The sequence below is a fragment of the Etheostoma cragini genome, chromosome 13 (genome assembly GCF_013103735.1).
Source record: "Etheostoma cragini isolate CJK2018 chromosome 13, CSU_Ecrag_1.0, whole genome shotgun sequence".
Lineage (NCBI taxonomy): Eukaryota > Metazoa > Chordata > Actinopteri > Perciformes > Percidae > Etheostoma > Etheostoma cragini.
Genome location: NC_048419.1, coordinates 16,808,049 through 16,833,578, shown reverse-complemented (window position 1 = coordinate 16,833,578; position 25,530 = coordinate 16,808,049). Strand labels below are relative to the sequence as shown.

The 25,530-nt window shown below is 40.5% G+C and overlaps 1 protein-coding gene across 4 annotated transcripts in view; it reads right to left on the bottom strand.

The window, feature by feature from the left end:
• Nucleotides 1–3,481, bottom strand: part of cpeb4b (cytoplasmic polyadenylation element binding protein 4b) — a 34,603-nt gene extending 31,122 nt beyond the window's left edge. For 3 of the 4 annotated variants that reach the window (XM_034889291.1, XM_034889290.1, XM_034889293.1), the window contains exons 1-2: nt 3,035–3,480; nt 996–2,233 (exon numbers count right to left, since the gene is read on the bottom strand). In XM_034889291.1, coding sequence (XP_034745182.1) covers nt 996–2,186 — 1,191 coding nt within the window. In that variant the 5' untranslated portion in view covers nt 2,187–2,233; nt 3,035–3,480. Of the gene's footprint in view, nt 1–995; nt 2,234–3,034 lie in introns of all 4 variants that reach the window. The other variant, XM_034889292.1, reaches the window with a different exon arrangement.
• Nucleotides 3,482–25,530: the final 22,049 nt, after the last annotated feature.

Sequence of the window (25,530 nt, the reverse complement as noted above, 5' to 3'; positions counted from 1 at the left end):
CCCCCAGCTCGTATACGTGTCACACACCACTGCAGTGACAGAGCCACATTAGTCATCATCAGGGACTTCCACATACAGCTGTGGAAGTACAGAGCCCAACGGCTGCTTTCTAAACTAACACGATACCAAATGTATCATGTAAATCCATACCCTCCTCCCATATCTAAAAATAGCAGCTATACCACATACGGTAATAAAATCAACAGTTAACACTAATGCCACATTGGTGCTTAATCATTCAGGCAGGAAGCAGCTACTGCTGAAAAATATTCACACAGAATTAGGGATGCGCCGGTACTTTGCTCATGTACATGTACTCGTAAAACTACCCCGATACAACCACACCCGATACCACTTAATGGCAAAGTGACATTACCCTAAATTGATAGATAAATTTAATGTTTCGCATTACATCTGTGTTTTAACATTGATGTGTTTGCTACTATTGCCTGGCATCCTTTTTTCCTTACTTCCGGTTTCTTCTTCTCTACTACTTCTTGTTCATTCACAGATTATTTTGTCTGTACGCCCTCTGGTGTTTCGGAGAGTAGTGCAACGAACAATGCGCTGAGCATAAACATCTCGTGGGCGTGATCGCAGGGCATGCGCCATCCAGGGTTGAGCGTGAATAAACCCGCGCCTAACCTCTCGCCTAGTCAACTGAGCAGGTAGCCGAGTGGTGTCAGCAGTTTGGAGATATTTTACATTAATGTGAAATGGGCGGCAGTGCCATGTTTAATTAGGAAAGCACAAACTTGCATGTTAAAATGTCAGCAACAGCATCAAGTTTTTTTTTTACTTTGTTACAATCAGACAAGTTCATCTGATGAAAATAAGACAATATTAGAACTGTGATTTAATTATTAAGTACTCATATGGGTACTAGGTATTGGCAAGTAGCCAAATATAAGTAGTTGCAAATGTAGCATCCCTACACAGAAAAGCATGCTAGAAATATTGCTAAATCATACAATGAGACTATCACGGGAACTGACCTGAAAGGGGAAGATGTTATCGTTGCGGCCAACTCCATCATCCATCCAGGACTTGGGGTTGAAGCCTGCGGGACTGTTTCGAGGGTACTTCTGGGATGCCACATGGTTGTTAGGGAAGGTCTTCTTCAGTGGAGAGATAGAGTTAATGGGGGTCATCCCGCCATTCAGCCCTCTGCGATAATCTCTGCCCTGAGACCCTCCCCAGCCACCGCCACCACTACCATAGCCTCCTCCGGGACTCCACGAGGTGGAGGAGCCAGGGGAGGGAGAGGGGCTCTGGTAGCTGGCTGGACCCCAAGGGGACGGGGGTTTGTTCAGGCTGTTGGACAAATGCGGCAACTGGCTAAAAGCCGGATTCCTGTGCGGAAAGGGCGGTGGAGGGTGTGGTGAGGCCGGGGAGCGCCGATGCTGCTGGTGCTGGTTGTGGGGATGTTGGAAGTGGGGGTGTGGTGGGGGAGCCGGGTGGTGCTGGGACAAGGCTGCCGCCGGTCCAATCTGGGGGGAGAAGTTCCCACCAAACCCTGGACTGACATGGTGTGAGAAGTTCTGGAACAGCAGGGGCCCATTGTTGGCTGAGGCCGCGTTGAAGAAGCTGACGTCCTCATTGATGATGGTTGATGGCGCTGGCGGAATGGCAGCTGACCAGTTGTTGAAGCCAGTAAGTGATGACGAGGTTGTACTGGATTGGACCTGGCCAGTTCCCCCAAGACCAGACGTCTCCTGGTAATCAAAGCCTGTCAAGACAGGAGACTCAAGACGTAACTGCTTCTCTTTTCCGTTACTTCCTTCAGACGTGCCGTTGTCTGTCTTGGCTTCATCTGACCGGGCTTTTTCCAGTTCTGAAATGATCCCACCACCACTCTCACCCTCCTGGTGACTCCCAGGGGACAACTGCTGCTGCTTTTCTTGCGTTTCTTGCATTTCCTGTTGCTGCTGTGCTTTGGGCTTCTCTGCCCCCCCCAGGATTTCGTCTTGCACGCTGTTGTGGGTGGCAGAGGCAGGGAAGAGCCAGGGAGAGCCTCCCGTAGTGCCATTCCCTGTGGCTGTGGTGCTGTTCATGAAAGCGGCAGGGCTCTGCGACACATTTTGATGGTGGTGTGGGGGCTGCAGATGCGGGTGGATTCGGACCGGGAATGCAGACTTGTTGCCAGTGTTGTTTTGAACTAGGACTCCAAACCCGTAATCCCCCATTTGTTTTCTGCCCCCACACACAAATGCTATCCCGTGATCGTTTGGTCCTATTGAGAGAAGAGCACACAGGATGGCATGCACTGAGTTAGCAGTCAGCCCCTCTCATTCCACTATAGATCAAGGGATTTAGAAACTAGGTGATGGGGTTTGACATTTTCTAGTGACATAAAAGATCTTTTTTTCTGTTGGGTCTGTTTTACACCCTCAGAGGATTCCTAGACATATGATAATCACACAGCACTGTCATGAATAAGCTCATTTTTGTACAGAACGAGCAGTTGGGGGGGGGGGGAAACAACCAGTTAACATTACATCTTTAGCTAATTATAACCCCGTGACGTTGCCAGCTTGTAGCTAGCTAAGTCTTCAGCTGAGCTGCTGGCAGTCACCAATATAGCTTGAAACACTGCCGTGTTGAGACGACACAATCTCCATTTGGAGACGTTATCCTAACACAAACCATCTGACAGACAATACATTACCCGCAGTATAACCTTACAGAGACCCCCGCTCTACAAAATATCAATGAATTTTGAGAATATTAACAATAAACCGTCATAACGTTCTGAGGAAAAACCCTCGACCTTGTTTGACAGCTGTCAGGAGTGGAGTCCAACCTCAAAACGTATCAGACATAAGTCATAAGATAAATTGTGTCAGACATTATTGCTCGTTATTACATGGTAACACGTCAAGTAACCGTCGATAGTGAAGCGGTTTATAAAAAACTAGCTAACAGATAAGGCATTTCCATTCGTTGCTAACGTTAGCTATCTAGCTATCAACCGTTAGCATAAATGCTAGCTAGCTGGACAGCCTGAATACAGGCGAATAAAATGTCTTTTCACCTTCTGATCCTCACCTTCGACCTCGGCGATGTCTTTGTCGAGATCCTTTCCTCGGTTTGAGAGCAAGGTGTCCTTGAAAAGATGAGTGCGTCAGACAAAGCTTTACAGAGGCGATTTGAGAGCTGGCTCGTACAGTGCAGTTGGTCAGCTTTTTTCTCCCTTCTCCTGACGTGTCCTGCCTGCTCAATGACACAGCTCTCTATCTGCTGCTTCTAATCTGGACGGTGTAATCAAAGAGCTTTGTTAACGTGGCAATGAGTGAAATATATCCGGCCGCTGTTCTTTCACAAGCCTTATTCGATCGGTTTCATTGTTCGTTTGATTTTCACTATATTTTCGCTAAATGTCTTCCCTACAGAGCCAGCCGATTCCTATGTGCTTCTTTGGGCTGCCCCTCTATCCTGAAACCGACCGTGGCCGAATGACAGCGAGAGATCAGCCGAGACACACTTCCGCTTGTAGCACCACCCTTTGCACCGTGACCACGCCCTCTGAGAGCCACACCTCGGCATGTGATTGGCCAGACGACCGTCGGCCTCGCCTTATTTCTACAACATTTCAAGGCCATGCACCAATAATACATCCATGCCATCCTTAAGTACTGCCCACTGAAAAAGGGAGTAAAAAAAAATCCTCCCGGCACGGCCCTGTCCTTTCACGATTCAGCCGGTATCAGGTCGTGAGAAAACTGAGATAGCCCCCTCCCCCCCCTTCGAAAGGATGGTAATGCCTCCGAAAAAGAGCATCCTTGGCCCAAGCAGTTTGATCTCATGCTCCATTGTAAATAGGAAAATTAAACAGGAAGGTGTGGTGTCATTTTAGGAGCTGTTTTTTTTTATCCCTTTTCTACAGTAGGCCCAACCCAATTTTGATTTATACATAAATTCCATATCGCATAAATTCTACTTTTATGATGCCTGTAATGTTCAGTGTGTGAGGACACTGTCACATAGTTTTTAATTTAATTATTTTTTTTAGCATTTGAGTCATGGTAAGTGGTGGTTTTGTACTTAGGCTACTCAACAGCAATGTGGCAAACCCTCTTAATACAAAGGACAAAATATTAGAAACCCCACTCAATATAACACAAAGCTACACCTTTGGAGTTATGGGCTATACCATTATTAAAATCTGTCTTATCTCCTTGAAAACCACATGTGCATATTATTAATGTGTCACATGAAGCATCAAACCACATTATACGACGTTAAGTTATAATGTGAGAACATTGTCCTACATGTGGATTTCTCAAGTTAAATGGTGTTCCACATAGGATGAAGGTATGAAATATATTTCATATGTGATTCATTTACATATATTTTTGTATATCTTCAGGCTGCTATTTGTGTAATGCTTGTTTATGTTTTTAATTGTTTTTAATGGTTGTTTCATGTTTTATGTAAAGCACTTTGAATTGCCTTGTTGCTGAATGTGCTGGATAAATAACGCTGCACTGCCTTGCCTTGCCATTGCATAAAGACTGGAAGTCTAAACTGTCTAAAGGTAGTGGTTTCGTAGGGAGTGTTGTACTGGACTATTTCTTAGTTGACATGCTGGAGTCTTGTCATCATTGTGAGGTTGGAAAGCATCCGTAATAAGATCTAACGTGATATAGAGCCAGACGAGCTGTTTATCCGTGCTTCTGGTTTTCACGCTAAGCTAAGCTAACACCCTGCAGGCTGTAGCTTCACATTTAACATATTGATAGTGGTACTGATCATCTAACCCTCTGCAAGAAAGGAACAAAACATATTTCCCAAAAAGTGAAACTGTTCCTTTAAATAATCCACCCCTGAAGGGCGTCCGGTTGTATTTAAAAACTACACAAATTGCAGCTATTCCCTGCATGTATGCACAGTATTGTATCTGATATTATAGTTTTAATCTTAATCTCTTCTAGTTTCAGTACAGTATACACACTATGTTCAGCTGTGGCCTACCCCCCATGTGTCTGCTTCTCTCTACTCCGCCAGTTGTCTGACCATCCAACCCTTTTTCCCTCATCACGAGCCCACACCATTTCCCATGTCTCTTTATCTCCCTCTCTGTCCTCCTCTGTGTCCTTCTCTCCTGTACGTTCATTATCACCTCGAGGTCATCAAACAGCTTCTACTCTGTCAGTCTCACCGACCCTCAACTGGCATTGTTGCATGCAGCTGCAAATGGCTATCTAATAAATCTGTCAGATCAAGTCCAGCTGGGAGAGAGTGATAAATTAGGGAATCTGTAGTGTTCTGCATTATTAAGTGTACAGAAAGGATGAGCAGGTAATGAAAGGTCGGTGATGTCAGATATTGGCAGGGTTAGGAAGTGACCGACTTAAAGTAAACCAATTAAAAAATTAGATTACAGATGTCTGATAGTAACACCATTCACACTTAGCTTGCAAACCGGTGCGAGCTGTGCAAACGCCTTCACGTGCAATATACTTGGAGGCCTCAAATGGGAATTTCAGTCATATATTTTGACAGTTATAATAAGTTGATAAACATTTTTAATTGCAAGCTCTTAACATACCTAAAAGAGAAGACAAATGTCAAACTTTCCATACTTTAAGGCTTCACCAAGACCATGCCTTAACCACAGCAGAAATTACTGAATTTAGAGTGAAAAGTATTCCGTCTTCTTTCAAACAATATAATTAGTTTTTTGATTGTCTATTAACAATAATATATGATGGTATATGAAATGATCTATGCAGCAGCATTTTCCCTGCATGGCTTTTTAGTCAATGTAATAGGTCCAACACTACATGTGTAGTACAGCAGCTCCAGCCAACACTGCATTTCCATTTCTACTATATATTGTTAATTCCATCTTTGACCTCCATTTCCTTTCTTCAATTTCTTCAATTTCTGTTCGGTTCCACAAACTAACGTGTTCAAGTGAAATCTTAATCACGTGCCAGAGGGCGGGAAACAGCAGGATTGAGGAGTAATGTCTGATACTCTTAATTGTTCCAGCTTTACAGTATTTCTTGCATAGTAGGGCAGAGTATCATTCTCACAATGGGGTGGATGTTTAGGCAGAGTGCTTAGTGCAGTTAAAGGGTTTCTGACACAGAATAACCAGTCTTACAGGCCCCACTTTGGAGACAACACCCTCTCCTTCTTCTTTCGGTTTTTCTGCTTGTCTTTCACACTCTGTTGCACATTGTGATAAAATTCCCCATGTCCAAAGCAACCCAAAAACAAAGCATCAGTTTTGGAACCTATGTGTCTGTTACTCTGTTCAAAGCTACTGAGATGTGTTATTTGTCTACTGAATGAAATAGCTAATAGACCGTTTTTCTGGCAATGGTTTAGTATGTTCCAAGACTGAATAGGTGCCATGAATAATACATTGAATCCATTAAAAAAATTAATCGCCTTTTACCTTGGGCATAATTATGGTGCAATTCCTCCCAGAGTGTGTGTGTGTGTGTGTGTGTGTGTGCGTGTGCGTGTGTTTGTGTGTGAGCATGAGCACAGAGGTGCCAGAGTGCAAATGTGCCACATGCTAATAATTTCCCAACTCCAATGTTGATGATTTATATCGTAAGATTTAAATTTGTGAAATACTTTCCCGCTTCTCTGATGGTAGATAAAATCCTGCAGCCATTTCCCTTTGGCTTACTTGCTTGGACAAACTAAAAAAAAAATGCAGTATGACCTAAGTAAAAGCATGGCTGTTTTTCAAGATGACATTTGGGAAATTCAAGGTTTCAACTTTTCTGCAATTGTATTTATGTAAATTATGCAGGTGTTTGATAGATAAAGGGTTTCGAACGATGCAACAAAGCCCCATGGTGTTTTGTTGTAGGGTGTGTTTGTGTCCCATGAAATATTCAGGGAGTGTACATGTTGCTAACAAAACGGTGTGGAAGTGCTCCTGGGTGGCTTTGGGACACAACAAGGACCTCTGGGTGCAGGGTGGGGTGGGAGGGGCGTCAAATTAGATAATGCAAAAGCTAATATGAGAGAGTTGGGTAGAAGGATAAAAGAGCTGTGGCAAATAAGGATCAGGGATGGATGCAGAAATCTCCAATAAAACTTAAACAAAACACTTAAACATGAGATGACCTAGGTTTGGTTTCAAATGAGTTTAGTTACTATTATTTATAATCTTCACACACAGATGTATATATGATGTATATATTTGAAATGTAAACAAAAACCACTACCCTTGTAATTACTATTATAGAGCAACTCCTTTCCTTACTGTTTTTTTCTTTTTCTTTTTTTCTGACAGCCTGAGACCTTTCTCATCCTTCAGCCGTCCGGGGTAGTTTGCCCTGTTGTGTTCTCCCTGGGGACTCTACTAATTAAGCCAAAGAGGTCTCTGCCGAAGAGGCTGGGATGACTGTTGGAAAAAGACGTGTGTGTGTGTGTGTGTGTGTGTGTGTGTGTGTTTTCAGACTCTGATGGGTACATAGGGGGTAATAATTTACAACAGAGCAGCAGATGGGGGTCTGTAATGTGAGTGTCAATATGTGTGTGTGTGTGTGTGCCTGCGTGCGCGTGTGTGCGTGCGTGTGTTTTCAGGCGCACAATATTAGGCAAATATGTAGTTAAGAGTTAACACATGTTAACAAATGACTCATTTTTCAGTCGTCCAATCACTGTGACTTCCCATATTGCTGTAATGAAGGAAAATATTACAGGTATGTAAAGAATTCTGTAATTCAAAAGAAAATGTGCTTAACAATGGACAAAATGCAACAATAAAAAACTTTTTTTTTTACTCAGTGAAGCACCAACTTCAGGAAGTATGTTGGCAGAATAACCATGATAGAAAAATAGTACTTGTGGTTTCCAAAATGACTCCAGACAACTGGGACTAAACATCTAACCAAAACGTTATTGATCCATCCATCTGGGGAAATCGGGTCAACAATGTACAGAAAAAAAGATAAATTCTGTTGTGTCTATCGCTAAGCCCCTGTGTCTTTAGTGATTCTTGTACTATATGTGGCAGTCTGCAATGTATGAATTTGTTGTTGCCATGGCAATGTCAAATTTGGGCTACTTGTTCATTCATTCACTCTTGGTGACACATAAATGGGATTCTGATTCGGCTTATTTTCATATATTTGTATCTTTAGTTTCTCATGGATCAACATAAGAAAAACATTAAGCATCAATCTGTCAAAGGGTTGTGTGTGTGTGTGTGTGTGTGTGTGTGTGTGTGTGTGTGTGTGTGTGTATTACAGTTTTTTTGCGATTGCTAAACGACAGTGGGAACACCTGGAGTCACATGTGGAAAACTCTTATTACAGTCTGCACTGCAGCAGTTCATGTGGATCAAACTCCAGTTTGTTTTTCACTGCTCGAACACAGTTTTCAAATCTCTAGTTACACACTTATGCCATGGCTTAACCACAAGCTGCACAACACTGTGTATTTACAGCACTTTGTTTAAATGCTGACACGCTGCTGTCTCAACTGTTAATTCAAAACCGAATAGATTTCAGTCTGGTGTCTACTGCTGATTGTAATTTTAGCTGAAAGCCTAAGCAGGTATCGTGCTTTAGACTAGTTTTCAAACATATATTTATATATATACACTACCGGTCAAAAGTTTGGGGTCACTTACAAATTTCCATTTCACTCCATTATAGACAGGACACCAGCTGATCTGGGTGGGTGGCTGATCTTTAATGCAATATCTACATTTCCCATTATCAGCAACCATTCATCCAATGTTCCAAAGACACATTTTGTTTACTAATCTGATATTATTTTGAAAAACTAACTAAGAAAACATTAAACAACCCTTTTGCAATTATGTAAGCACATATATTACAGATGTAATCTGGAAACTGCTGCCCTGGTTAAAAAAAACAAGGCAACTGATCTCAGCTGGGATTCTGTCTATAATGGAGTCCAATGGAAATTTGTGAGTGACCCCAAACTTTTGACCGGTAGTGTATATATATATATATATTTGAATAAAAACATAAAATAAGAATTACAAACAATTATACGCTGTATCTTTTAAGAGAAACATGTAAAAGAGCAAAGATTCCAATATGCCCAAGTACTGCAAGATGTCAGAGGTTACATACACAGCTATGAAAAAACAAAATGTGAAAAGCACTACCTTTACTATGGTAAAACTGCGTTCTTCCTGTTTTAGTAATGGAGGTGAAAGCAATGGAAACACCACATTTATTAATATTTAGAGATGATGCTGGCATCCAATGTGATGAAGAGAACTATCTGCATGATGCTGGACGGAGACAGGATCACTCACACTATTCTATGCTACAGTACTGTACCTGGAACATGTTTTTTCCCAGTAATTCCATAAACTACTAGAGACAAAATACTATATTAAAGCAAACTGCTGATTTTCGTTCCTTCTTGTTTACCTTACATGAAAATTGGTATATTACTCAAAATCTATATCTTTTCTTTAAAGGAACTATTGAGTAGTGTGAAGTCACTCAAATTGTACAAATTGTAAAGATGAGAAAGTTTGATGCTACTGTTTGCGACTCTCAGTGTGTTCTGACTGACAGTGTGTGTTCTCAGTGAGGATTGTTTGTAGTGTTTGCTGCATTGAGCCTGTTTTGAGTCGTGTGTTAAGAGTTGTGTTGTTTGGAAAAGGTTTTGCAGCTGATGTGAACGGTTTAGCACAGGTGACTGTTGGTAGTGCAGATTGGAGTTAGAGTTTTGCACGTGTGGCTCCAGTTGTGCCCACTGTTGTCAAGCAATACAAAAAACGGTATTTAAGTATGTGCACAGATGTGTGTGAAATCAACTGAGGAACTGTGCCCCTAAAGCGGTGGTGGTTTCATTTACCTTCTGGGCACTTCTCCATGGCTGATGTTTCTTGCTGGGTGACAGGCTGAAAGCAGCCAGAACAGCAGATGCTGGATGGATGTTGTGGCCAGCTTCAAAGTAAGAACCTGCCACTGCTATCATCTTCAACTGTGTTTTTGTAGCCATATGATGTTCAAGTCACAGATCATGTCAACCTCAATGAGTTATTATCTTAGGATTGTTGTTATTAGTGATTATTTTTGTTTCCCAGAATAGGTTTTAGCCATCTCCTGGCATGGCTCTGATAATAATAATAAAAATAATAATGTCTGCTTTATTGTTAGAACACACATTACCCACAGGTCTGAAATACAAACACACGTTCAGTACCTAGCCTGCACAAATGGCGGGATGTCCGAGTCAGTGGGCTGCAGCTGGCGAGGCACCCCGAGCAGTTGGGGTTTGATGCTTGTTAGCAGGCTGACGCTATCATGGATTGTTGGTGATGTGCAATTCCAGATAAATAGAGACGAATCCTAAATTTTAATTATTTTTTGTAATGAGATATTTTAAGTGTCACATAATGTAGCTTTTCACAGATGAGTATTAATTGGCTAACTCTAATCTATTAGTGTTAAGATTGGATTTTATTTCAGTCTAACTGCCAGTGGTTGGTTTTCTTCACCAAGCAGGAGATATTTTAGTTCTCGGAAATTTCCAAACTCTCTGATCTGAAATAACGTCTGGAGAGCTGACATTGCCACTCAGCTGCTAGCCTACTTGTTTGTCATTTCAATGATTGCAGCTACTTCTTCCACTCAAACCACAACATGTCTTGTATAGAGGTTGGTGGACAAATTTGTATCTCTGCTATGAGTTCTGTCCTTCAGTTATGAGCAGCTATACCAACACCTGAGGTTTGCCACAGATAAAATTTAAAATCCATTTAATCCCCTGGAAGTTGTTGTTTACCAACAAAATAGGATCCAAAAGTCTGTTTGTTGTTGGTTGCTAGCGCACTTGTAAAGTCTGTCTGCATGGGGTTCATTTTGTGTGTTTGTCTATCTCTTGTTTTCTCTCTCCTGTGTCTGTAGACAAACAAGCACACACACACACACACACACACACACACACACACACACACACACACACACACACACACACACACACACACACACACACACACACACACACACACACACACACACACACACACAGTGCTGACAGAGGCTAAAAGAAGAGCAATGGACAGAGGAATGCTTAGTCAAGCAGACCTCAGCCACCCCCTGCCCCCATAAAGGTACAGAGCATGTGGCCTCATTAATAATGAAAGTCCTCCTTAAAGCCCTAAAATTCAGTGTTATATGTATGCATGTATGTGTGTGTGTGTGTGTGTGTGTGTGTGTGTGTGTGTGTGTGTGTGTGTGTTTATTTTCGTGTTTTATCTGTTTTCATGCGTGTGTTTGTTCATTTGTTTGTGCGTGTGTGAGTTTGTTATGAAATAAAACAAAATGAAAATAATGCATGTTTGAGTAAAGGTTATTAAGTCATCAGGTGAGTCTGTGTGTGTCTATGATTTGGAGGGGTTCACAGAAAGAAATGGGTATGGCTTATGGGATTTCAAGATCACTTTAACTGCCAGGTGGAGCTCCAAGTGTCTCTTATCAGTCGACACAGCTGTACCTCCCAGGATACTGTGATGAACTACGTTATGTGTCTCAGCCAGCAGATGTAGTGAAAGCCAGTTGGAATGATGTACCAGCCGGAGGTTAACAGACATGTCTAAACGTTTCTCCCTCCAGCAATTCTGTAATCCCCCAAATCTCAGTTCCTTCAACTGTGAAGTGAGAATTAAGGAATTTTTAGTAAAAGTAGTCCTAAAGGCCGAACCCTGATACCTCCTGCATGCAAAGTGTGACCATTTCACTTTGCATTGCTTTGATCTATCAAAATCACTTGACGTTAATTGGGTATGTTTTCTGGGCATCAAGTTTCTGAGCTGCTTCTGAGTTTATTTAGTATTGCATGTTTAATGTGAACATAATCTTATTGTAAATTTTCAGCATTTTAATTGGTCCGAACATAGAATACAAATAATTTCTAAATGCAAATCTTTCTAATGGTATTGTGGTGAAAAGATGTGACAATTTTGGTACATTGATAGTTTAAACTTTAAAATGTTTGGCACACTCTAACAACTCTGTACCTCATGTTTCTTCTTCTTTTGAAAATTAACATAGGTAGGTCTTAAAAGATTTCTTTCAACAATGGGTGGTTTTGCACTGAATGTGCCAATGATTTGAAATAATGTTCTGCTCTTTGAGGTGTATGTAGTGCAGTAAATAAACCATGGCTTAGATCTGGAGGGTTTAAGTAGAGGAAGACTTTTGGAATGAAAGCTTTGAGCATGAAAAATAGTTTTCCAATCTGTTGGCCTTGTGTTAAGAGAGGACAGCATGTCATGTAAATCCAGAATATAGCCCCGTTAAGGCTGAGGTAAATTGTGAACCTCAGGCCTGCACAGTTTCCAATGAGTATGTGAAAATATCCCAGTATGTCAAGGCTGTTTTGTTATTTTGCCATTCATTTTTTGGAAAAAAAAAAGTATTATTTTTTAAAAACAATGTACAAGGACTTATATCCTGGGATATTTCTTGGATATTGGAGCAGTTGCCAGGCAATCAGTGGTGACTCCAGGAAGTTCTCGCAAAAAAGGGAAGTGTATTTCCCGTAATGTTAAACTATTACTTTAAGACACCTTACACCTCAACAATTTTTTTTTTGCAATGTATCAATAAGCATGTTAGAAAAATGTTTGATTCATTTCACCTTATCTTTCTTGGATGAGAATTTGACATGCTTAAAATTTTGTTTTAAATTACTTTTATTTTGTGTGGCCTACAGTATTTGTTCAAGAAATTAAACTGCTCTTTTCCCTCATGTGGCATAAAGGAAATCCTTGAGTACATAAAGTATTTTCCATGTTTCATGTTTTCCATGCAATCATACAATGCATTATCCATAAAATCAATGCTTAAATTTCACAAATGCATACATATTGTGGTTATTAAAAAGCCTGCTGAGAAACATTAATATGATGGGTTTTATTTATTGTTATTATTATTATTATTTCTTTATCAAGAGTAAGTGATTCCTCCTTGCCATAGATTTATGTTCTAAGAACCAGATTGTTCTATTTTAATTACTCTTCCAGATGTTTCTGTCCTCATTGTGGCTTTGCCAGCCAAAAGCTAACCAAGGTTAACTCTGTTAGTCATACTGTATTGAAGCCTAGGTCCCTTTTACCTAAACTTTCTCTCAAGCTTGGTTTGGAAAAGCTATTTAAACCACGATTTAATCACTGATATTATTTTAGCCAGAGCCTGCACCAAAAGCAATGTACTTGCTCATGCTTTGCTGGTTGCTGCAAATAAGGGCCAAGTTGCATAACATTATACGCTCCATGATTTCTTAATTTGAAATCAAAATGTTGATCTTAGACAGTATCTCAAGACTTTATAACAGATCTGAAATAAGGACATAGGGAAGGTCACAGGAGTTTACAGGATTCCATTAATCCTATTGGATGTCTGGGTGGGTAATGATGGCTGTACGAGCTGTGTTGGCATTATTATCAAGCATAAAGACTTTATGACCTTTCCAGTGAGCGACAGTGCGAGGAGGAGCACTTTAGTTAAGAGATTGATTCTCCCCCCAACCCAAACCCTCAGGGTCCCCCAGGATCTGTTGTGGGTTTATTGACCTCCGTTTGCAGAGTTCACAATCTGGCCCATTGGTAGTTAGAGCCATTGATTGGAGGATAACACATAGATGATCAATCTGTTAAAATCACACTGGCTAGGAGCTCAGCCAGTCACCAGCCTCTGGGGTCATGCGAGGCACACAATGTGACTGATTTTGGAACCTGGGTCATGTACATTCTACATGCATGCAAACAAAAAAGCATTTTGTGTGCATTCATGCACATCCGCTCACGATACAATTATCGTAGCATGTGCACTGCGTAAACATACATTAATCACATGCATGCCATGTAAACACACACAATGTCATGGCACCCACCAATCAATACCTCCCAAAATCCATAACAAAATGTTAAGCATATTTGATCATCTGCAATGCTGCCCTCAGAACAACCTTTTAAAGCAGATAAATGGATGGCAAATGTCCCAGTATTCTTTCTTCTTCTTCACTATTTTCATTTTCAGTTAAACTAGTGGCACGTCTCATGTGATGGCAATGTCTGTCTGTGTGTCTGTGTGTTTGTCTTTCTGTCTGTTTGTGTGTCTGTCTGTCTCTCTGTCTGTCTGTCTGTCTGCATGTGGGCTACTTTGTCTCCACATTATTTGGATCCTGATTCAGGTTTTTAATTATAACGATTTCTAAATGCATAGTTGTACTGGATGAATTTGCTGGTATTTATAAGTAGGTGTGTGCTTGTAGACTTGTCTGTATAATGTTAGTGTAACAGAGACTATATAATGGTGTTGCATGTAAATTAATGTTTTTAGGGTCTGGGGATTGAGAGCTAATAGCTTAATCTGGCATAACTCATCTTCTCTCATTTGTTTATTGTGCATGGTCCTTGTTTAATAAATTGAATAGCATTTTGTACATTTGTCTAATAATAATAAAAGGAATACTTGTAATGACTTTGGTGATTCCCTGTCTTTACATAGATCGCCAACAAAAGTAATGACATTCCCAACAACTCAGGTGTATTGTGTATTTGGTGCTAAATAGCTAATGTTAGCATGCTAACATGCTAATGTTTGGCTCCGTCACAGATTTCTAGTTTGCAGAGGTGAGTTAATGCCTAAATTATGAGTACATAAAGGGCAGATCTAATGGGTTCATTTATTTGGCTACAGTTTTCACATAGCACTATCAAAGGGGTTTACACAGAAGACACTGCAAACATTCAATAAATAGGCCTAACATACTATATCTTAAAGTACTGATACATTCAATATTGAGTGGTTAATCCTCTGTAATAAACAAAACAAGAATAATAATAACATGCTAATATTTTGATCTTTTTCTTTGTATCACTGACTGTGTGCGTGCTGGCTACTGTAACCCAGTCCTCTGTCTCTCTTCCTCTTAGCCAGGCGTAGTGGACAGATGGTGGGATCAAACCCCATCAAACATTTACAACCCCACAGACACAAGCATCATCGCACTCACTCCCTGACATCAGAGAGGTCCACCCTTACCACCCCCACATGTACACACACACACACACACACACACACACACACACACACACACACCTTCCCCAGCAGCAAGCGTGAAGTGTTTTCAAATTAAGAGTTTGATGGAGCTTTGGCAAAAGTCTGGTAGATGATGATGGTACAGTGGGTCTTCCTCTCACTGACTCACTAAATTTTTCAGCAAAAAGGATCCAATAAGCTCTGCTATACTTCAGCTTAACGGTGTGTTGCAGTTATATTTTTGACATTTTGGTCAAGGACTTTCATCAGGACATTCTGAATCCATCAGACTTGTTTTACTGCAGCCTTGAGTCCCCAGGGTCCTGTATTTCAAACAAAGGAGAAGGACGATGGATAGAGAGGAAGGGAGGACAAGGATGGTGAGTCGAGGGAGAGAGACAGAGAGAAAGAGAGTAAGAGGAGGAGGATGACAGTGTTGAGGAGGATGGTAAAAGAGAAACAGATGATTAGCAGGCGGGGGAGAAAGAGGAGGAGTGGTGGAGGTGGAGGAGGAGGCACAGAAACTAAAATGGATAGCTACATTGCTGTCATGCTATGTCCTTCAGGCTTTCACTGAAACAACAAGCACCCACTAAATGATGATGATGATAAGATCCAGCCAACTCTTTACAGGAAAACTCAATCTGATATGACTTGCAGAACCATGGATGTATGGATAAATTCAGCATCATAAACGTAATTTGGAGCTGCATTGAACAACGTTATTTAGCCTTTTTACATTGATGTAAAGAACTCTCTCTGCATTCTAGCAAGGAGAGAAATAAATGCACGTTTAAAAAAAAAACGTTTCTGTCCCAACAACCCCACAGAGATTTGGTTGCCAAGTCAACCATGGCCACCTTGATGACAGTTCAGTAGTCAGCTTGTCTTCACCTCTATTCAACTAAATCATTCCAGCTGCTTTTCTCATCATGAATTTGTATTTTGATTATCATGCTTTGGGGATCATTACAGGCTGGCACAATGATGTCACTGGTTTTGATTAGAATGATACACTGTATGTAAGTATAGTGTACCTATTGTGACAGTGAGTTCAATTCATCACCCTCAGTTTGGCTTGATCTACCCAGGAGATTTTAATAATCTGGTAATCAATGACTACAGTGTCAAAGAGAGCTCTACAAATTTCTGCAACATACTGGTCTATCCATGCCCCCAGAACAGCACTGAAAGGCGGAGTGATTTGGCATAGTGGCCATTCTTTCAATTGCAGGTCACTTTTGCTATACACATCCATCACAAAAGAGAAAGCTTCAAACTGCAAAAGGCAAAGTTTGCAACTGACTGGTGGACATAGTGGAGCATTAAGCAGCTAAAGAGACAAAGATGTTATCCTTTTTTGTTGGTGGAGACCAAACCAGAGCTAAAATAAGACATCCAAAACATAAATTCTGGTAGCAAACAAATATTTGCTATGTAAAGATCTAGTGGCGTAATGGCGTCCTGCAGAGAATGAAGTCACAGTTCCTCTGTTTTATAATTATTATAATTGTTATTATTATTATTATTATTATTATTATTATCATTATTATCATTATATATTATTTAAAAAGGAAAACAAATATAAATTTCAAGAGAGAGGCAAACGGCCCGTGAGAGCTGCATGGAGGCAATCCTAGCGTGACGATGACAAAGTATGTCACACACACTCTTTGGGTTATTATTATAGATACAGTATTACATAAAGTGCTGTACATTATTTCTATGCCACTTGTTTTTGCAGGCAGTCCACAAGTAAAAGTCTTTTTTAGTCTAATTAGTCAGGCATATTGGTTAAAACACCTCTGTAAAAATACATGGCACTACAAAAAGGGTACATTTTCACTCTCTCTATTACTGTTTGAACAATGAAGGTTTGATATTTATCAAACCTAGAAAGAGCTTGCTGTCATCTCAGTCCAAAGTTTGTAGAATGGAAGCTCAGGGAAAGTGTGCATTTGCCGAAAGGAGGAAGCAAACCAGGGAAATAAATCATTTTTGGCGCCTACATTGGATGAGCTACTTTCCGCTAAAAACACCACTCCTTCGCTGTCCTCTACGCGATATACAGCCACCTTTTCTTTGCTTAAAATTACTCACCATTTGTCGGCTACGGCCGCTGAACAGAGTGGAAATTTCAAGAGAGGAAATACTGGAATTAGCACTAGCATTGGTCTCAAAAAACGGTGTTTCAGCTTACCATGTTACCTTAATATCTGATGACATGTTGTGGCCATTTTTTTATTTAATACAGTACATATATTACATATTGTACCATTAATAGAAAATGAATTGCCTTGGGGGCTTCAAACGTTTACTATTAATGTCAAAAACACTGGTACTATACAGGCTGGCTGTTGCATGATCAACAACAGACATACAACACATGCTTGAAGGTTTATACATTATTCTGTGAATATGAGTTTGAAGAGATACAGTAGATCACAGTGAAACAGTCATGGTATGTACATACCCAAGTAATGAATGAACTACAGAGAAAAAGTGTGCCTGCTCACACACTCATTGACGCACAGACACCTTCGCTGTCCGTGTTTCCTATTTTCACACCTTTGTCTATAATAAGCCATGTGAATCATCTTACCATTTTTTCAGACAGGTAATTCCTGATGGTGACACTGGACATGCAGGTCACGAGAACAACACAGGTGCAGAACAACACAAAGGTCACAGTCACACAGTACCTTTGTCTTAATGCCAGTTAGTGCGTCTGCTGTTTGCAAAACACAGAAGGTTCCAGTGTCATCTGACCTGATTAGACACACACATTTTGAGGTGTGTTAGAGATATGGGCAAAAAAAAAAACCTCTCTCTGTCTTTCTTTTACACACACACACCTCGGTATTTAGTAACTTAAACCTTAAGACGGGGATGAATCTGAATGCTCTCCCAGTGTTGACAGTGCTTGACTTATTCTGCAGTGTGCCTGTAGTCATTGAGATGCATAGCGAGGGCTAAATAGAGTTCTGCCAAGTTGTAGGCAGCCATTTAATCACCACAAACACACACACACACACACACACAAATGCAGACGCAGAATGCACAGGGAGGGCAAGACACAGACACAAAGATTGTGTGAAATTCAATTCCCTAGAACCTTTTGTTTCTCAGGTATAAATTTAGAAAACAGAATGTGTTTGTGTTGGTATTTTTCAAGAGGAAATCAATTAATTGTACAGTGTGAGCATGGATGCTGCAGGGGAGGTGTGTTGTATCTACTCATCACCAACATTGGTAGAAAAGCTACGCTAGCAACACTGTGAGGTTATAGACCTACGTAGCAGCAGTGGTGCTCTGTGCTAAATGCTTATGTCAGAATGCTTAAAATTTGGAAAAAAGTGTCTCACACTCTGTCTCCCTATGCATTTCTCTATTTATTCTAACAGAGAGACAGAGAAAAGCATATGAAGCCAGAGTATGCAACACTTTTTTCGTACTTTTAAGTCTACTTCAAGTGATCAGCCCCTCACGACAGCCCTTGGTGTGTGTTACTGTAATATATTATATGATTTCCACATGCTAACATGTTGGAGTTTAGAAAGGTATAATGTTCACCATGTTAACCATGCTTCGTCTAGCATGTTAGGAGGCTAATATTTGCTAACTAGCACCAAACACAAAGTGCAGCCGTGCCTGATGGGAATTTGTTTTGTAATAATTTACTTTTAAAGCCAAAATAGGCTATAATTTTGATTGAAACTTTGAAGTTATTATAGTGCTGCATATAAATTTAGGGGATCACCAAAGTTATAACTGTTCATTCAGTTAATGTCGTTACTGCATTTCATGGCAATTTACATCGTAGTTCTTGCTTAAGAACTCCAAAATCATCCTTAGGAGCAAAAAATTCATTGAAACATTGCCTGTTGGATCATGTTTGTCTCTCCTGTCACCTACCACAGTAAATAAATACATATTAGCATTATAAAGCAATGTGCTGAACAGTTTTCCTCTACTGCTCTTTTTGAAACATGAATGGCGCTGCTCCTGCAAGGAGAGGATCACGCAATGTTACTGCTGGAATGATGAAACAATAAAGAAACCATTCAACACGCTTATTTACCCTACATGAGAAGTTGATGTGAGTTTAATCAATGTAAGTCTGGCATCCAGGTTGATGTTGCATGTTCTTTTGCTCCCCTTTTTTTGCTTAAAATGATACCTCACTAACCCTCACTTTATGTTTGTAGTCACACTGTTGGTCTGGCTCTCGGTATGGCAATGTCGGACAGTTCGCCTGTTGGTCCACCGCTTTGGTCCAGACTCAAATATCTCAACAATTATCATATGCATTGCGATGAAATTTGGCACAGACATGAATGCTGATGATCACATTTGGCACAAAACACAGTCTCACAAAGCTCTTAGTCTTATTTTTTGTGAATCTAATAGATGTTTCATCTGCCAAGTTTGGAAAGGGAAAGTAATTATAGTCATTGAGTTAATAGGAAATAACACCTGTATGGCCATCATAAAAAGTATCAGTCGTCTATTTATTTTCATTTCATTATCAATATCCATGCCCTCTAATAACCAGATACACAGTTAGCTAATTAATTTGTTATCACACCTCAGCTGTGGCTGTTAAAGCTGCTGTTGAACTCAGTAAACGCTCTGTGAAACACCACTAGTTTAAGTCCAATCCAATGTGGCACACATAGGAAGAAAGAGAAAGTGTGGACTCAAACACATATTTAGCATTAGCTAGCTTAGCTAGCACAGCTTGGAGCACTACAAACCTAAAGCACAAAGCAACACCCTGATCTAAAATCTGAAAAGAGTGTATAGTGGAACAAAGTTCACATGGCAGCTGTGTATTTGCATGCATGTTTTGGGGGAGGGTTTGGAACTGATAATATAGCATATTTACTCTGCAACGTTTTCAATATGTATGAGCTTCTCTTAGTGCTTTAGAGGTAATTACACATCAGAAGTGTTAAAAGGGAGAAATAGTCTAGTGTGAATATATGTTTTGGTACAATAATTGATGTTGTAGACACCCTGTGATTCAGTAAGCTTGTTCACCACTTCTTAATCTAGTGGCCAGACCACAAACAATTAGTTATAGATTTTCATGGTCCTCAGATGATGGATTGAAATTATTTTGGTGACCCCGCTGACCTTTGTTGTGGTGCTACTATCAGCCAATTATTTACTTTTTTACAAAAGAGACATCATATCTAATGTGCAGATTTCTATAAAATCCATGTTCTAGCTGTGATGAGGAAATCCCTTTGGATTTGAATGACCATGTAGTCTTTCCTCTAGCCTCATCCTTAGGACACACCACTACTTGTCAGTATGTTGTTTGTTTAATCCCATAAAGTAGCCCACATCTCATGGAGTGTAATAGTCATGGCACCTTTTAGCAGTGACCAACATTCACAGCTGTATTTTAAGTTAGTATATGAATTCAAGACATTCAGGACTGTGGTGTAAAATGATAACTCTTTCTAAAAAGGGGCCATTTGTGTTTTTTGGGAAAATTGAGATGTGGATATCAGGTTGCGTTTTATGTTTGTTCTTTGAATGTAAAGACAGCATTTTGCTTCTAGCCAATGAGCTTACTAGCAATAAAAGACAGCATTTACTGTCAAGTGCCATGCACTCAACGCTTAAGAAAGATGAACTGCCATTGTATCAGTGTGAATGAATCAGCCTTTTTGTTTCTTATTGTGTCCATTACTATTCAGTCAGTTAATATTATATCTATGCCTGCAACCATCACATCAAAGTAGAGGTCTAACTCCCTCTTCTTTTTTTAAAGAAAAGTAATAATCACCTGATCCAGCTGTTATAATTGGGGTCAAGAAGAACTCATCATTTATTTTAAAAAAATTTAAAAAATAATAATTTCCTTCTCATCCTTTTCTCTGCCTCTTTCTCTCCATTTTATCATCTTCTGAGGAGAGGGTGTCATGGCACCCGGAGAAAACTGTGACCTTGCTGTTCCACTCCAATTCACATCCATTTGTGTGCATATGTGTGTTTTAGTGTGTGTGTGTGTGTGTGTGTGTGTGTGTGTGTGTGTGTGTGTGTGTGTGTGTGTGTGTGTGTCTCTGTGTGTGTGGTCATCTAAAAAAGACTCATATGATGTTTCTGTCCCACACAGACACCTGATACAAATGTCTCAAAAGCCCCTAATAACTGGACCACATACTACACACACACACACATACACACACACACACACACACACACACACACACACTCACACACACAAACACACACACACACACACCGGAAGACAATGAGAGAGTCAGTAGACGGTATACATCCCTTCTCAATTTCTAGGAAGCTCTTCAGTTATCCCTCAGTGAAAGGGAAACTGCATTGTCACTCCTAACAGGGATGCCATTTTGTTTCAATGGCAGTGCAGCACTAGAGTATCAGGACTGTTACACAGGCACAAGTTTGTTTCTCATCCTGTTTATCCCTCTCTTTCATTCTTAATTCCACTGAGTTTTGCTCAGACAATTTGAATAATTTTTGCACTACAGCAGCGTACATGTACTGCATGTGTATGACTCTACACATATACAGTACATATACACCATTCCATACTCTATATCTTTCACTCATACATGCTTTTTTTCTGTCACACCCGCTCTTATCTTTCCCTCACTCTCTCTTTTTCTCAGTATTTTGTCTTTTTTGTTGGTGTCCTGACACCTCCAATTGCCATTGGTAGCAAAAATAGGATGATGAGATTACCATGACAACATGAGGGAGTGACATGGGGGTTATTTCTGAGGTTGCGCAGTCCATGTAGAAGAACTTGATGCCACTGATGAATCATCAAGATAAAACAAGACCAGTATGTGTGACATCTCCCGCTTCTCCAGTATGCGTTAATGCATAGAAACTGTATGCTGGGAGTTTAGCTCTATTTATTAGAGTTATATTTATGTAAAGGTAAATCATCCAAAAATGGTTGTTGAGTATTCATGGTCTTTTTCTGTTGCCCTTATTCACATTGATAGTGACACACCATCACACTCAGTGGGGTTGAATGCTTTGCTCAATGGCACCTTGTCAGCAACTGTCTAGGGAGGGCAGATCTCTACTCATTCAGTTTCCTGCAACCGCTTTTTCAGGAGAGGTAGACTGAATTTCCCTCTTTAAACTTTATAATCACAGACTTGTTTTGCACACTTTCCTCATTTTTGCACCCCCCTACCCAATTTGTTTTCTTTCACCTTTCTTCCTCCTCCTGTTGTTTTCTCCACCTCATGCTGTCTCAGACTGTCCCATTTTGCTTTTGTATTCCTCCTCCTGTTCATCACCACCATTATTCCAGCCCATAGTCTTTCTGACTACCGTGGTGGTCTTGCACCTCCATTTTCGCACCCAAGGCCTCGCCATAGCAACAGAAGTGACTGCATGACAGCCTGCAAATCAAGGAATGGGAAAGAGGAAGATGAAGGAGAGGAGAGAAGCTGCAGAAAGAATTCATCTGCTTGAAGAAAGATAGTGAGGGGAAACGCCAAGCTTTGCTATCCAGAAAGATAAGTAGGTCAGTCCTAATCTGGGGTTGAGTTTAGCAAATAAATAAATAAATAATGAAGTCAGCTTCAAATTATAAAGACAAACTAGGTGGAAAACTCTCTAAATAAGAAAACCCTCTTTTTTGCATTATGACAAACACACATGGTTACATGGTTCACTATCCCTGTAAAGATTCACAATCACCGAAATCAAAAACAAAAAACAAGACAAAGAAAAAAAAAAAAAAGAAAAAAAAAAAAAAATGACATGTGCTTTTTCCAATCAAAAGCTAACCACCAACTCTCCATCCTCCCCATAGAGCATAACACTTCCCCCACAGCCCACAAACAACTGAAATCCAGCAAATTGTCCATAATCTTGTAGTAGGAATGTTCCACCCTCAATCGGGCCTTGACCAGTCCATCCAGAACCGGCACTGGCTCACAAACAAACTAGAAATAATGCTGGAAAGTGAGTCACATGAGAACATGGAAATAGCTTGCCTTGCTAAGGCCAATTTTTTTTTTAAATTGTCCTACCAACACCTGTAAAGCTGAATTGTCTACACAATGCACCTGCTTTTCCCATGTAAAAACAGAAAAGGAAAAAAAACACTGTCGTTCCGAGAGATGGTTACATCTCACTTGCAGGCGGAAAGTGCATAAACTGAACTATTCATATAACTGATAATATTCAAACTTTTACTACACTACCAGGCCTTAGAGAAGAGCATGGTGCAATTTGTACTCACTCTCTGCCATTCAGCAGTGTCCATCTCTGCATGGAGCCAACAAGGTATTCTGCTTTTGGGTGTTTTCTCTGTCAGTTCCTACTCAAAAACCTTCTTATTTATCTTGTCTAGACAGCCTAACCAACACTTAGTGTCTAACAGACTGCACAAACACCTACCGTGGTTGAAAGAGGACCCAAGTTATTTCAAATAAAACGAGACTAGCGTTCTGTGCTCACTAACCCCCCCCAACCCCCACCCCCAAATCCTTCTTGTTGGTTATTGGCTGGAACGCTGTTGTTATGTTTGGTGGTGAAAGTTGGCACAGTTTGTTTTTGTTGCCGTTTGTGGAGCCTGGACTGTCTAAAAAGATAGTGAAGAGGTGTTTGCTGTATGTGACAAAAAATGTTGTAGCCTAAAAAATGAGTGACGTTGCTTAGAGCACCTTAAACCCTGTGCTGATATCTGGGACCCCGCTGTGCTGGCTGACACACTTCTTTGTCATCATCAGCCTGCACTGATTGGATCTATTTTTCTTTGCCCTAATAGGGTATTACAAAGCCACCTTTCATTTCCCTTTCGAGCTGAAAAGGGACGAAGAGCACAAAGACTCCAGTGGACGTGGCCAACACGTTCCCTGCTGGCATTAGGCTTTATTTATGTTTCCTAATCTCACCTCGCAGAGGCAGAGTCATTTTGTCAACCCCTATTCACACCAGCACTGAAACCTCAGGGCACTCATAGTCCACCATGCATGTGTAGGTAACGTTACTGAGAATAACGTTTGTTTCCTGTAACACTGCTGCACTTGCATCATTAAATAACCATTAAACAACCCTGCTAGTCTTTACAACCTCACCATGTTAGTGCATTTCAGCAACGAGGAAGTGCTTCATTTTAACGTCCTTTAACTTCCTGTCTGCACTAAAAGTGAGAAGGGCTTGCATAGTGCACATTGACATCTGCAATAAATGTTCAAACTGTGGCTACATTTGAACAAATATCTGACTTATTTTATAATACAATGTTGTATTACATGACGTTTGTATTATTATATATCAACCGGAAGTCAAGAGCCAAAACAGGGAGAACCAATAAGATGAAAAAACTTTTTACTTTACTTTTTTTTAACAAAGACTAAAATTTCACATGTCAGCCTGGAGGGATGTTTTTCTCACCTCTCTTTGATTAAAAGACTCGTGGCTCTATGTTATGAAACCAAGTAGAAAGTGTGGACTGGTTTTGGTTGCCCAGTTTGATGTACTATATAAATGGACCAGATCACAGAGGGGGCCGGCTGTAATGGGTGATCTGATTTCCCAGGACAATGGGTGACCTCACCGTGTGATTGAACACCAACACTGGTATCTCCAGTTACTGTCGTCGTAGCAACGAATGCTGCATGCCCTGATCTGTGTTGATGATGACAGTCTGGTTTGAACCGTTAATCCCGTCCTATCAGCAGAATCTTCCTTTTTAGCTTCCCATTAACTTTCCCAACCATTTATCTTCCTCTCTTTATCTCATTCTAATCCTCTATCACTGCTTTTTTTTCTTTCACTCTATTGCGAATGAATAAAGACTCCTCAGTGATACTGTAGTTGGCAAAGCCCAGCAGTCCTTACATTCTCTCAGGAAAGACACAACCTACCCAAACAGTAGCTGCATGAAAACATGATCACATGCTGTAGTACAGTGTGGTAAGCAGGCTGCAACAAGAATGACCAGAAAGCATCACAGCAAGTTATGTTGGTGTCAGACAAATGACATAATCACACACAGTAATCAAAACAAAGTATTCAGACATGATATTTCAAATGATAAAAGGCTGTTAATAATGATTTGAAGGTATTATTCTAACCAGTCTTTCTTTTGTAGTTGTGTCCCTTTTGCATGCCAATTGTAAGTCTGCGTCTGTCTGAAGTTCAAAACTTTGAAAAAGCATCATATAATGATTTATTTTGGACACAGTGGCTATCTTGAACCCTTCACACCTCTTTATATGTCTCAGAAGTAGATTGACCTTCTGCCCATGTCTCTGTCCATCTATCTGTCACTGTTACTCTTTGCTAGTACAACTGCAATGTCCGGAGAGAAGAGGGGGAGGGAAAAATGGCTGCAGAGAGATGAAAGAGGTGGGCAGACAGTCAGAGGCCAAGAGGGACAGAGAAGAATTGGAGGAGGCAAGTGGTGAAAGGGGAGGAGGGAAGGTCATATGTGTCTCAATAGGATGCTGCTGTGAAAACATCTCTGAGTCACGGTACACGATCCATGGAAGAA